The following is a 13307-nucleotide window of genomic DNA, read 5'->3' as shown; positions in this document are numbered from 1 at the left end:
CAGCCTATCACACTGTCCAAGTCCTGAAAAATTCCAGCACATTCAGGAGCTTGGACAGTTCCTTTAGTCTTTAACACTGTCTAAAGTCCTGCAACATTCCAGCACATTCAGGACCTTGGATAGTTTCTTCAGCCCTTCACTCTGTCCGAGGTCCTGAAACATTTCAGCACATTCAGGACTCTGGACAGTTTCTTCAGCCCTTCACTCTGTCCGAGGNTTCACTCTGTCCGAGGTCCTGAAACATTTCAGCACATTCAGGACTCTGGACAGTTTCTTCAGCCCTTCACTCTGTCCGAGGTCCTGAAACATTTCTGCACATTCAGTACCCTTGACAGGTCCTTCAGCCCTTCATACTGCCCAAGGTCCTGAAACATTCCAGTTCTTTCAGGACCTTGGACAGTTCCTTCAACCCTTCACACTGTCCAAGGTCCTAAAACGTTCATGTACTTTCAATAACTTGGACAGTTCCTTCTGTCCTTCACACTGTCCAAGTTCCTGAAACATTCCACCACTTTCAGGACCTTGGACAGTTTCTTCAGCCCTTCACACTTTCTAAAGTCCTGCAACATTCAAGCACTTTCAGGACCTTGGACAGTTCCTTCAACTCTTCACACTGTCTAAAGTCCTGCAACATTCAAGCATTTTCAGGACCTTGGACAGTTCCTTCAGACCTTCACACTGTCCGAGGTCCTGAAACGTTCCAGCACTTTCAGGACCTTAGACAGTTCCTTCAGCCGTCACTCTTTCTGAGGTCCTGAAACATTCCAGCATGTTCAGAACCCTGGACAGTTCCTTCAGCCCTTCACACTGTCCAAGGTCCTAAAACATTCCAGTACTTTAAGTACCTTTGACGCCAGTATTTTAAATTAAAATATTTATATATGACCACCGCACGTATGCAAAGCATTAATTCACTAGAACAGATTGTTTTTGGTGAGGGTCAGTGGTGGGTCCAATGGGCCCTTCATCAGAGCTAAAGACCCTGTCACACTAGACAACTTATGAAACGTTTTTATGTCTAAATTGCTAATAAAAGTTATATATTTGATCGGTTTGTTAGAATTGCATTATGTACATGCCAAAAAGAAGCGTCCTGTTGATCATTTTCAATTCCATCTTCAATGTAGACATCTTTAAAATGTTCATAAGTTGTCTAGTGTGACAGGGTCTTTAACAACAAAAAATTAGAAGCTCCTATGTTGAATAGTTTTTGAGTTATAAGCATTTTTGTTTGTCCAGACACTCCTTTTCAAGTGGAGCCCCCTCCTCAAATATGGGGTCTGTCGTAAAACTGTTGGCTGGTGCAGTGTAGGCCGAACAGTTGACCAAAAATCACAGAAAAAAAACATGACCCCTGCTTCTCATGTGGGGGTCATAATGATCTTGTGTAAGAAGGCGGGAGGCATTGCAGTTGTTTACAGCTTTTATGTAGCGTGCACATAAATCTTTTTACTTCTTGGGAGTTTCATTAAAATCCCTTTTCACGCTATATTTTGTTAAAGATACAAAAGAACAGAGAAACATCACTTGTGTTTGTCTATAAAGAGCTCTAATGCATTCTAGTTCATTTGTAAGTGTTTATGTTTTTTGTGAGTCTTAAAAGGTTCTTTTGCTGACATTTTGGAGCAGGATAATTAATGATTTTTATCTTTTTTGTGACAACTCCATTTGTGCACATAAGCAAATTAATCTGTGTTCTTATAGGTTTAAAGTTAAGTCAAAATATAATATATACAGTAGTTCAAACAATGACATTTAAAGTGAACATGTTTCTTATCTAAAACTGTGCAGACTAAATAAAACCACTAATTGGACAATAGTATATTTAGTTGTCATCTGGAGCAGACAGTCTGCACTCTGTTTAACTTGTCTCAGTTCTTTATWCAAATGAAAGTTTTCCTCCAAGCTAAATGGAAGACAAGTTTTTTCGTTTTTGTTTTTTCTTTTGTGACTGACAACATTTTTGCACATAATCAGTCCATCAACAGCTCAACAAATTAAACTTTGCTTTCATGTGTTTATTTAAAATAAAATGCAATGCATAGTTTATAAAAGACATGTAAAGTGAACATGTTACAATCTATTTAAAATTGTGAAAACTACTCTTTCAGTACTTTTATTATGTGGGTGATTTTTTTCTTAGTATCTTTATTAGTGATTTAGTCAAGTACAAATAGTGATGAAAAAAATCTTTGGTAGAGGTAAAGACCGGACAACATTATCTTTGGCTGTTATCTGGAGCAGACAGTCTGCACACTGTTATTGCTTGTCTCAGGTCCTCAAACGAATGGATGGCAAAGTGAAGGTTTCCCTCCGGGCTAAATGGAAGGCAATCTTCTTCTCATAGTAGGCACATTCGTTTACGAAGAAAGGATAGAGCTCCTCTCCCTCRTGATTCACCGTTTCCCCAGAAAACGACAAGAACACCGGATCCCCTGGCTGCAGGAGCTTAAAATCATTATCCTGCCGAAAGAAAAAAAAAACATCTTAGGTTATTATAAAGGCTCACTGCACCCTTAAACCCAGGCACATAAATGATATTGGACCAAAAGCATTCATGGGAATGTCAAAAGGATGGTTCAGACTCTTAGAAGTGCAGTTATAATATTAATATTAATAATCATTTTGTTTGAAAAGTGCCTTTCAGGACACCCAAGGACACTTACAGCATTAGACATATCATGGAAGAATGTGTGAAAATACAGTTAGAGACAAGCAGGCATGAGTTACARAGAACTGTTTACAAATGAAGTTAAGATGGATATGCTAATCTAAAGAGATGTGTTTTCAAAGCAGACTTGAACACAGGAAGAGAGGTGGTGTTTCTTAGGTGTTACAGAGTTCCAGAGGAGAGGTGCAGAACAGGTGAAGGCCCTGCTCCCCATGGTGGAGAGGCGGGCAGGGGCAGTGGGTACTTGGATGTTTAGGGAAGAAGAGGATCTGAGAGAGCGGGAGGGGATGAAGATTGTACGAGGTCGGACATGTAAGGAGGGGCAAGATGGTGGATAGCTTTGAATGTGAGAAGAAGAATTTTGAAGGCGATGCATGATTTGATCTGGAGCCAGAAGAGCTGCTGCAGGACTGGAGTGATGTGGTTATGGGAGGAAGTTTGGGTGATGACACGTGCAGCCAAGTTCTGGACCATCTGAAGCTTATGGAGTGGTTTGTTGGGGAGGCCAAAAAGAAGAGAGTTACAGTAATTGATCCGTGAGGTATGACTGTGGACAAGGATGGCTGTTGTGCAGGGTGTGAGAGAAGGACGGAGACGGTTGATATTTCTGAGGTGGAAGTAGGCAGACCGAGTAACACTGATGTGTGCAGTGAAGGAGAGAGTGGTGTCACGGATGACACCAAGACTCTTGACCTGAGGGGAGGGGGTTAGCAGAGAGTTGTTGATAGGGATGAGGAGATTGTTAGATTTTGAGATTGAATTTTTGGTGCCGACAAGAATGATTTCTGTTTTATCACTATTCAATTGCAGGAAATTGTCTGAAAACCAGTGATTGAGTTCATTGAGACAGTCAGAGAGGATGGAGGGAGGGTGTGTAGAGTTTGGCTTGGTTGACAGGTAGAGCTGTGTGTCATCTGCATAACAATGGAAACGGACACCAAAAATGTAACCAAGAGGAAGGGGGTAAGTTATAAATAGAAGGGGTCCAAGCACAGAGCCTTGGGGCACGCCGGTGGAGACGAGGGATGACTCAGAGTGGAAGGATTTAATCTGGATGAATTGAGTGTGGTCAGAAAGATAAGATTTGAACCAGTTAAACGCAGTACCTGAGATGCCAATGGATGTGAGTCTGTTGAGGAGGATAGAATGAGAGATAGTATCAAAAGCAGCACTTAGGTCAAGGAGGATGAGGATGGACAGGAGACCAGAGTCGGCAGCAAGGAGAAGATCATTGGTGATTTTTATGAGGGTGGTTTCGGTGCTGTGGTGGGGATGAAAACCAGATTGAAACTCCTCATAGAGGTTATTGTTGGAAAGGTGGAAGTGGAGTTGGCTGGCGACAACTTTTTCTAGAGTCTTGGAAATGAAGGGCAGGTCAGAGATTGGACGTAGATTACTGAAGTTACTTGGGTCAAGACCAGGTTTCTTGATGATGGGGGTAATGGCTGCAGATTTAAAAGCTGTGGGAACAGTACCAGAGTGATAGGGAGCAGAGACGGGAGGCAGGATTTAACAAGAACTGTGGGAAATGGATCGAGCTGGCAGGATGAGGGCTTAGACTTGCTAATGCTATCAGAGATGTCAACGGCAGAGGGGAGGGAGAAGACAGAGATTGGAGGGAGGGAGAGGGGAGTTCAACATGTGAGCTGCGAGCGGTGTTTGGGCCAAGGTGTTTGAGAATAGACAGAATTTTTTCATTGAARTAGGACATCAGAGAGTTCTGTGGAAAGGCTCCAAACCAGGGGTCCTCAGTAGCTGGATCAAGATTGGAACCCAAATAAAGTCACATCTGGACCCAGATTAAAATTTTTGGGATTTATTATTATTTTTTTAAATCTTGAGTTGTCTTCTTTTTTACTCGCCAACATCTTACATTTTACACAGCACAGCTTTTCAAACATTTACGGCAGCTTTTTCTAGTATTTCTGTTAAATCCCAACTCTCTCTGTCACAAAAAGAACATTTAAATTTATACATTTCAGACTTCTTGAGGTGGACCTCATTCAATTTAAATTGAAGACCACTGCTACGTTTTCACAGGATGTTTCCACAGAACTGACGGTCAGAGGATCTGAACAATCATTTTAAGCTTTTAGGCTAATTTATACTGCACCTGCAGTTTGGGGTGGATGACAGCAGTTATTTTACCATCAGGATCTCTTGGATAGTCGACACTTTTTGCTGCAATGTATGCTTCCACTTCACCTCCTTCAAAAGTGCATCCTGTTGGTAAAAAAATACATAAAAAACATCAAAGTAATTAAACTTATAACACTAAAAATTTGAGCACAAGAACAAAGAAACAAGAATAAACAAATTCTTAAAATGAACATCGTTTAAAAACCATCTGTTTACTTCTCACCAGAATTGAATTCCTGAAGCCATGTTATTGTAAGATCCACTGCTGTTTTCACCGTGTTATAGATATCAGCTCTGAGCACACCGTTAGGCTGAGGCCCGACTTCTATTGCTGCAAAGAGTGAACATTTGGCACACGTTCTGATAAAAATGAAAYCTTCAGCCTGCATGCCTCATCTAAAGTTACCGAAGCCATGTTTTCCCACTGATTCCAGGCAGTATGCATCAGATCTCGGCTTGTTCAGCTGGATTGCTCTCACAGGCATTTTAGTCATCTTACTCTGGAAAAGAAAAACAAAGGTTTAGTTTGATCTTCTACAGATATTCTCAAGATTGATCTGGTTCATTTGAGATAAAGATCCAAACAATGAAGGGGGTTACAGACAGAACAAAGCTTTGATTTGTGTTTTCTTCAATTAAGATCTTATTTGCATGGCAATCAGTAATTTTGTGTTTGCGGCTAAAAATGCTTTTTCTAAAAAAATAAAATATTGGTGATGTGGCTACAGAAAAAGACAATCTCGAAGAGAGTGTTTAGAGTTTGAYAAAGTCAGGCTCTGTCAGTTTGTGTGTGTGATGAGGTTTGTACCTGTATGTATTTATAAATGTGCAGCGTGAGCCAGTCTAATGAGTCAAAGATGAGACACAGGCCCATGTTGGCGGTCGTGTTGTGCAGGTCTATGAGCAGATCGACGGCCTTTTCGCTCCCTTTGGGTCCCAGCTGAGCATTCAGCTCCTGAGCTCGTCTCATCTCGTAGGGAGTCGAGTCTGTGATGGGGGCGCTGAAGATCCAGAGAATGATTTAGATAAAAAAATACATCACAGACTGTTCAACCCAAATTACAAGAAAAAATAAAATAAAAATGAGACATTGTTTAAAGTGTCATTAAAAATGGAATGCAACAATTTGCAAATTTATTGCAGGAAGGTGTTGCTGCCATCTGATGAAAAATAACGTTTTTTTCTAAAAAAAAAATCCAAACATTATCAGAAATGAGTTTGTGCACATTCTCGAGCTTCCCTTTATTCCAGCTTACCTCAGCAAAGCATTGGTGAAACAGCGGTTGAGATCCGTCTCTATGTATCTTCTGCAAGCGTCAGTGGCTCGTGGGTTTGCCAGAACAGTGGTTACAGAAACAGATCCCACTTTGTCCACCTCCTGTTTCTGCATTTCTCTCACAATGTAAACCCCTGTCAGCTCGTTCCCATGAGTTCCCCCACTTACAGCCACCCTGGACACAGCTGGGAAACAAGTTGGCTCCATCTGTTGGATCAAACACAATACAGATGCTGTTTCTTTGTTGCTTTTTAAAGAGCAAAGAGCAATTGGGAGTGTCTGACAAGCGAGTTAATGATTTGAACAAGTGAGCGGCCAGTCCACTGCCCTTTACTCTTTAACAGCTCTAACAAACATTGTATGCACAAGTTAATGTGTCTCTCTGTGTTTTCTCTGTGTGTGTCTGGACTGATTTAAAATAATGAATCACTTGTTTACATCTGCAGCTTGTTAACTTTTGTGGCCACCCCAGTTCAGGACGGCCACCACAGATAATTGACCTTAGACAACAGGGAAATGGCTATGTACCAGCAAAATCATATAGATTTATTTACAGGTATTGAGCCCATATTGGAGTGGTAGTAGCTGAGAGTCCACAATTTTGTTTAAAACCTGTTAATCAAGCCTGCAGTTGCTGCTATTATTTGTTTATTAATTGCATTTATCTTGCTTGTTGGAACCAAATGACTGTATCTGGGATTATTTTCAGGGGTATAAATGAAAGCAAGCAGCTATTTTCGAAACATTTTCTAAAATTAAAAGATTTAAAAGGAACGGTAGGTGTTCAATTCTGTCCCCAATTCAGTGTACATTTCAGTTCTGTGAATGAGTTGTGAAAATGTTGGCACACACTCTGTTTCTCTTATTGATGAAACACCATAAGTTTAGCCCTGTGATGGACTTGCGACCTGTCCAGGGTTTGCCCCGCTCCTTGCACTGTGGCTGCTGGATATGGGCCCCAGTGACCCCCGTGACCCTGAAAGGAATAGATGGATGGATGGATGGATGGATGGATGGATGGATGGATGGATGGATGGATGGATGGATGGATGGATGGATGGATGGATGGACAAGTTTAAGCTTCTCAATTATTTTAAAAACTGATCTGAGAGCAGAGGAGAGCCAGAGTTAGAACAAAGTGTCAAAGCAGGAGCTCAGATGAACACAAACTGATCTATTTAAAGATGAACAAAACCATTATCAGTGCAGTACATTGAATTTTGTTTTAATTATTGTTCATAACTAACAGATCCTCACACTCACTAAGAATATTTCAGTAAAAGGTCCTAAAACTAACGGGCTTATATTTATTATTTTAAAACTAGTTTTTTCTTTCAGTGAAGTGTTTGTTGATAAAAAGAAAGTAATTAGAATGATCCGTTTTGTCATTTTTCTCAGATACATTTTCAGTCATGAAGCTTAGCTTTAAAACAACTTTCTGCTCAGAGTTTCAGGGTCAACAACAGAAACTACAGGGGCTTTGTTGCAGCACATCTGCCGCCAGAGGCCCAACTTCAAGGAGAAAACCTTTTTACCATTAGCCTGGTAAACACATGGAACTTTAACTACAGCTGCAAAGTAACAGCCTAGCATTTGTTGAAGGAAATGTGAATGTTCCCATTAGCGGAAGCTCGTCACCTTTAATGCTGGATGTTATAGAAATATTTATTTAACAAAGACGGAAATACGTGGTCCAAGAATGAAGGTACTCAATGGAATGCTCAGCTGAGTTTTATTGCAACAACGGGAAACAGAGAACAACATAAGACTGTCCCCCAGCTCTCTGCTCCTGTTTCTCCTTCTGAGGCAGTTGAGGCCTCGTATATACTGTTTAACAAACACTTTTATGTCATCTTAATCAAGCAAGATTTCATCCTAAGGAAATGTTGGGTCAAGGGAAAACACAAAGATAAACACAAGTGATATCTAAGAATGACTGTTGTTAGCAAATCTTGTTCTGACTTTAATCATTCWATCTGCAGATGAACAGCATGTCATGAAAACCTAGGTCATTAAAGTATGGCATGAAGAACTGGCTTAAACCTAAAAGTCTTAGTTCCATCACACTGGAGATTTAGATTAAAATCATCTTTTGTGTAAATGAAGCATTACGTGCAGTCTATTGCAATATAATGAGATGTCACACTCAGAGTATGTGTTGGGAATGACTCTAAGCTACTACCATAGATTTTAGCCCAATGCCTTTAAAATTGTCATTTTCTGAGATGAGTTGGCCATGGCGGCCATCTTGGACTGGGTTGACTCCAAAAGTTAGTTCCCTGTAGATGTAAATTAAATGATGGTGGTTGAAATGGTTCATGATATATTTTGCTGACAGTTCACTCCAAATTATTAAGAGCAAAATATTAAACAAAGATTTTGTGCCACCATCAGTATAGCTACTACTACTTCACCAAAAAATGGGTCAAAATCTGTGACATTGAAGTTTTTGACTTTTTTTATGTCAGGCTCAAACACACACAGTCAAATCATTAATAGTCTAATATTAAAGTAAAAGTGTGAATAATGTTTGTGGGGTATTTCAGAAATGCTTCACTGTTAAAACACTCCAGATGTTTTGCATCTGTCCTAAATAAAACGAAAAGATATATGTTGTTAGGAGTCAGATTATTATTTGTTGAAAACCTGAAATGGGTACTTAATTATTACAAAGGTGTAATAAAACCATAGGTTACAGCAGATATAAAAATCAATAAGCAACAGCTTTGTAGAGTGGAGGACATGTTGAAGGACAGCAGACTGTCAGGAACCAGACAGGCTTTGAATGAAACTGTGTGTTTTATGAAAGCTCAAGTGACAGCACTATAAAACCTAACCACATGACAAGTACAATGTTCAGAAATCATCTCGAAGCGTGTCTTACCTCGGTGTGAGAACCCACGTCTGCTAGCTAAACTTCAACCTTTGAACTTTCAAAGAGGACAACATGAACAGTTTCCCACAAGCTGTAGGAAGTCCTGCAGGCGCTCATCTGCAGCCTCACAGACCTGTTGCACGCTCACATCCGACTGGTCTGACCAGAAGTACACACACATGGGTGTGTTCCATTCCAAACACGTCCCACCTCTTCCTCCTCCTGCAGTTCAAGTTTCAAACAGAGATCTTGTGATGCAATCAAAACTTCCCCTTTGTTTCCTGCTGCCACTCCAGCAGGAGCCACTGTTACACCATGCGTGTCACTGTTGGCACATTAATACCAAACACACATTACATACAAGACAGTATGCARCTATAAACTTTAGGAATTATATCAAATCTCATGTTTCTTCCTATATAAAATGTTGACACAAGAATTAAGTCATTTGTTCACCTAAAACAGATAAACTGTCCAYGACTGAGAAAGCAGTAACAGATGCTTTATTTTCCATCCATACTGAAGCCCATTTCCCCAACTGTAAAAATAAATCATAACTCTGAGATACAATCTCAGAATTATGACATACATTTTGTAAGTATGAGGTATTATCTCAGTTATTATTTCGTGAAAACCACACTTGAGATCTCCCTCTTCCCTGCCTTCACTTTACACAAGCTCTGCATTTGTTGTTCCAAATATTCTTTAGGCCTATAAACCTTCAGAATAAAGCAGTGACTAATGCTAACCACATGTGTACACAACTCATCAGAATGTTTGGAACACATGCTTGTGATTTTTCTTTTAGGAAAACAAAAGACACCAGGAGACTGTTAGAGTTTCAATGAGCATCAAATATTTTAAAACTTTTCACTTCTACAGGCTTTCTATAATGAATAAAATAATAAAAATGCCTTACCTAAAAGGTAATTACTTGAACWTTCTCAGATATTTTTTCTCCCACGCTGGTTAATGCTCCTTCTCCCAGGACAGAGATGACTTGGGCTTTTTTTAGACAAATAATCCTCCTGGTGCCAGGCCAGAGGAGGCTTGTGTTCCCAGTCATCAGATTCATTACTGAAGCAAAACGTTCTGCGTGCAGGGATCAGGGTTCAGTAGGTTCAGTTTAATTACAATTTAGTTCTATTTTCTGCACATTTTTTAAATAAATGATGAATCATAAAAAAATTATTAGAGAAAACTTATAGTACATTCACAGTAAATATAATGTGTTTTTGTGTTTGAGTCTATATTGCCAAAACATTTCATGAACCACTGAATGAATGAACATAAAATTACAACTTTTTCACTTTTGAAGTCAGCCCAGTTTAACATGCCCACCACAACAAATTAACAGTCAGAAAAAATGTATATAACAGTCTATTTTACTAATTTTGAGCTAGAATTTTATATTGGAAGTAGCCAAGTGTTCTTCATAACACAAACTCTAAGGGAATGCTTTTATAGATGTGATTATTTAAGGTTTTTTATTTATTTATTTATTTTTAACAGGCAAATCCCAGATCACATATCTTTATTCAAGGGAGATCTGGGCCTGTTTGCTGCTAAAACTGTGGGAAGAAACTGGCGTATCCATGAGAAAACCCACTCAAACAGGAGGAGAACATGCAAACTCCACACAGAAAGAACCCCTAAACCAGAGGTCTGCAACCTGCGGCTCTGGGGCCACATGTGGCTCTTTGGTCCCTCTGCAGTGGCTCTTTGAAAATGTGACCAAACATGACAGAATAGGTTTTTTTATAGCCACAACCAAAATCAATTTGTATACAAAAATGTGATCAATACTACTCATAAAAAAATAAAACATTAACACATGCTAGCCTGTTGTTTACTTAAAAAATACAGCTTCTTTTCTCAAATCCATTAGAATTACGTTTAAAGAATTTGAAGACTACGTAATATGAATTAGAAGGGAGGAATAGTTCAGTTGTACTAGTTTTTATGAAATTCAGTATAAAAAATATAGTATTTTTCTTGTTTACATGAATAAGGTCTTTTTATTTGTCCTAATGTGTACAATAATAAATAATATAACAATAATAGCAGTATTTTTTAGTTTTATAATGTCACCTCCACTGACCATGAAGGTTCCTGAAAAAAGGCCTTGAAAAGACCCACGGACCACCAGTTGATATTTACAGTTTTACCTTGTTTTGTGGCTCTGGCCACATTTTATTAGTGAGACAAGGAGCAGAAATGGCTCTTGTAAAGGTTGCAGACCCCTGCCCTAAACCTTCATGTTGCCCAAGTTTTAACTTCTGGCATAAAGTGTGGTGAGCAGTAAATGAATGCTATAGTTTTATTTATTTTATTATTAGCGATCAGTGTGTTGCTCTCACGTATTGCTTAGAGGCAAGAAGAACAGTTTGTGACYGAAGGTGTGTGGAGTCATTAATAACATTCTGGTCAGCAGGCGTTTAATGCCAAAAATAACTCTGTTTATAACATGGAAATAAAAAATAAATTGAATTTGGAAACATAACTTTATGTTGGTGCCTGCAGACGTGATGAGAGACCACCGTTTTCCATCATTTGTTAAATCCCCAGAGGAAGAACTAAATGAAAAGCAATATGAAGAAGAACTAAATTCAAGACACTGATTCAAAGCTCATCCTGTTAAAATTTACTTTTCACTAAACACAAACTACAGAAGATTTGAAACAATATGTGGACGTTGTRATGAAGCTGCCGAGAGGAAAGTCAAGAAGATTATGCATCAAATCAAAAACAGTTTTTCTTTTGATCATGTTTTCACTAAACAGATATTTAGGAGCCAAATGACTCTGAATGTTTCATTATTCCTGGTATGATTGGGAACATTCACAATGAATTTGTGCTTGTTGAACCCCCGACAGAGCAGAAACTTCACTGCAAGAATTTGATCTCTGTAATAGAACTAATACTTTATGTTTAAGCTAGTTATTCATGACATCCTTTAATGMCCTAKGTTTTCATGACATTCTGTTCATCTGCAGACAGAMTGATTAAAGTCAGAACAAGATTTGMTAACAACAATAATCATTCTTAGATATCACCTTGTGTTTGTCTTTGTGTTTTCCATTGACCTTGTATCAAATCTTGCTAAGATGACAGAATGCTGTTTGTTAATATATTTATGAGGCCTCTCGAGACACAGTGTTCAACAGAGTTCAACAGCAAGGTGGAGTGGAGTGACAGAGAGAAGCAGAGGCACAGAGACAGGCCAGGTTCTCTGTGTTTCCTGTTGTTGCAATAAAACTCAGCTGATCATCTCAGTACCTTCATTCTTGGACCACKTATTTCTGTCTTTGTTAAATAAATATTACCATAACAATCTCATTAACATCTGTACAAGTTTATGGTAATAACTTGTTTGTTGTTGTTCGGCCACATGTCGTTTGCTTTATATAAATTAAACCTGCCACAAACTGACACACCCATCATCCATGCTGTTTAAATTAAATAATCTGAATTATTGACACAAATAAAGAGAATCATTTTGGGATGCAGCTAATGATCAGCAGATGTGACCTTTTGAAGGTGGAGGACAGGGCACATTTAAAAGCAGCTTGAGCGATGACATTTCAGACAAGGTGTGGTCCAGAAGAGGTGGCCTCTGGGTAATGAGGTCCCACTGAGAGGAAACATGCTTTCTGACCTTCTTAGGGTCTTTTCGCAGTCGGCACAGTTTCCACAAGTTATGTTCCACAACATAAAACTCTGAGAGAAAAAAGATGAACAAAGTTCTGCTGGGAAAAAAATAAAATAAAATAAAATAACAAGCAAAGGAAAAAGTAAAGAGGGTGACCGGATGTGTGACAGATCAGAAACAACAACATCAATAGGGGTCATTAAAACTATTTGAAACTTAAACAGGAAACAAACAACCTCAGGGTTTGTTCTTKTGAGCAAGAACTCATCATCCAACTGTTTTTATTTGTAATATATTTATTTTTTTCTCCTGTATTTGCTGTGGGACATGCACCTAAAATGATTCAAACWATTTATCATTAAATTACAAAGATAYAGAGCTTTATTTGCCATGTTGTACATAAAACCAACAGTGCATGCACACTGGAATTCTTGTGCAGAGCAGTCTTAGAGTCATAATATAGAAATGTAAAATAACACTAAAATAGTAACTATACTGTATATATAATATAGAATATATCATTGTACAGAAAGAAATGATATCTTGGGAAATAGGGTTATTATTGCTCCTGCTCAGTAGATTTGTTTTGCCATCTGGCAGGAAAAATCCTTTAAAAMACTTGTTGTGTTGGTGATGAGTCGGTCGTCGTGTCTGAATGCAGTAAGCTGAGTGTAGYGAGTCCTTGATAACTCCC

General features: G+C 38.8%; 1 protein-coding gene across 1 annotated transcript; it reads right to left on the bottom strand.

The window, feature by feature from the left end:
- Positions 1–1997: 1997 nt before the first annotated feature.
- LOC106517035 (N-acyl-aromatic-L-amino acid amidohydrolase (carboxylate-forming) B) lies at positions 1998–9133 on the bottom strand. Its single transcript, XM_014007713.1, has 7 exons — positions 8971–9133; positions 6067–6293; positions 5619–5811; positions 5217–5310; positions 5034–5141; positions 4785–4894; positions 1998–2463 (listed from the first exon to the last, which is right to left on the bottom strand). Exons 2-7 carry the CDS (start codon positions 6291–6293, stop codon positions 2272–2274), a joined length of 924 nt encoding a protein of 307 aa, XP_013863167.1. The 5' UTR covers positions 8971–9133; the 3' UTR covers positions 1998–2271.
- Positions 9134–13307: the final 4174 nt, after the last annotated feature.

Source organism: Austrofundulus limnaeus, unplaced genomic scaffold (assembly GCF_001266775.1).
Source record: "Austrofundulus limnaeus strain Quisiro unplaced genomic scaffold, Austrofundulus_limnaeus-1.0 Scaffold44, whole genome shotgun sequence".
In the NCBI taxonomy this organism is placed as follows: domain Eukaryota; kingdom Metazoa; phylum Chordata; class Actinopteri; order Cyprinodontiformes; family Rivulidae; genus Austrofundulus; species Austrofundulus limnaeus.
Note: the sequence above shows the minus strand (reverse complement) of the source record. Positions and strands in the feature narration are given on the sequence as shown.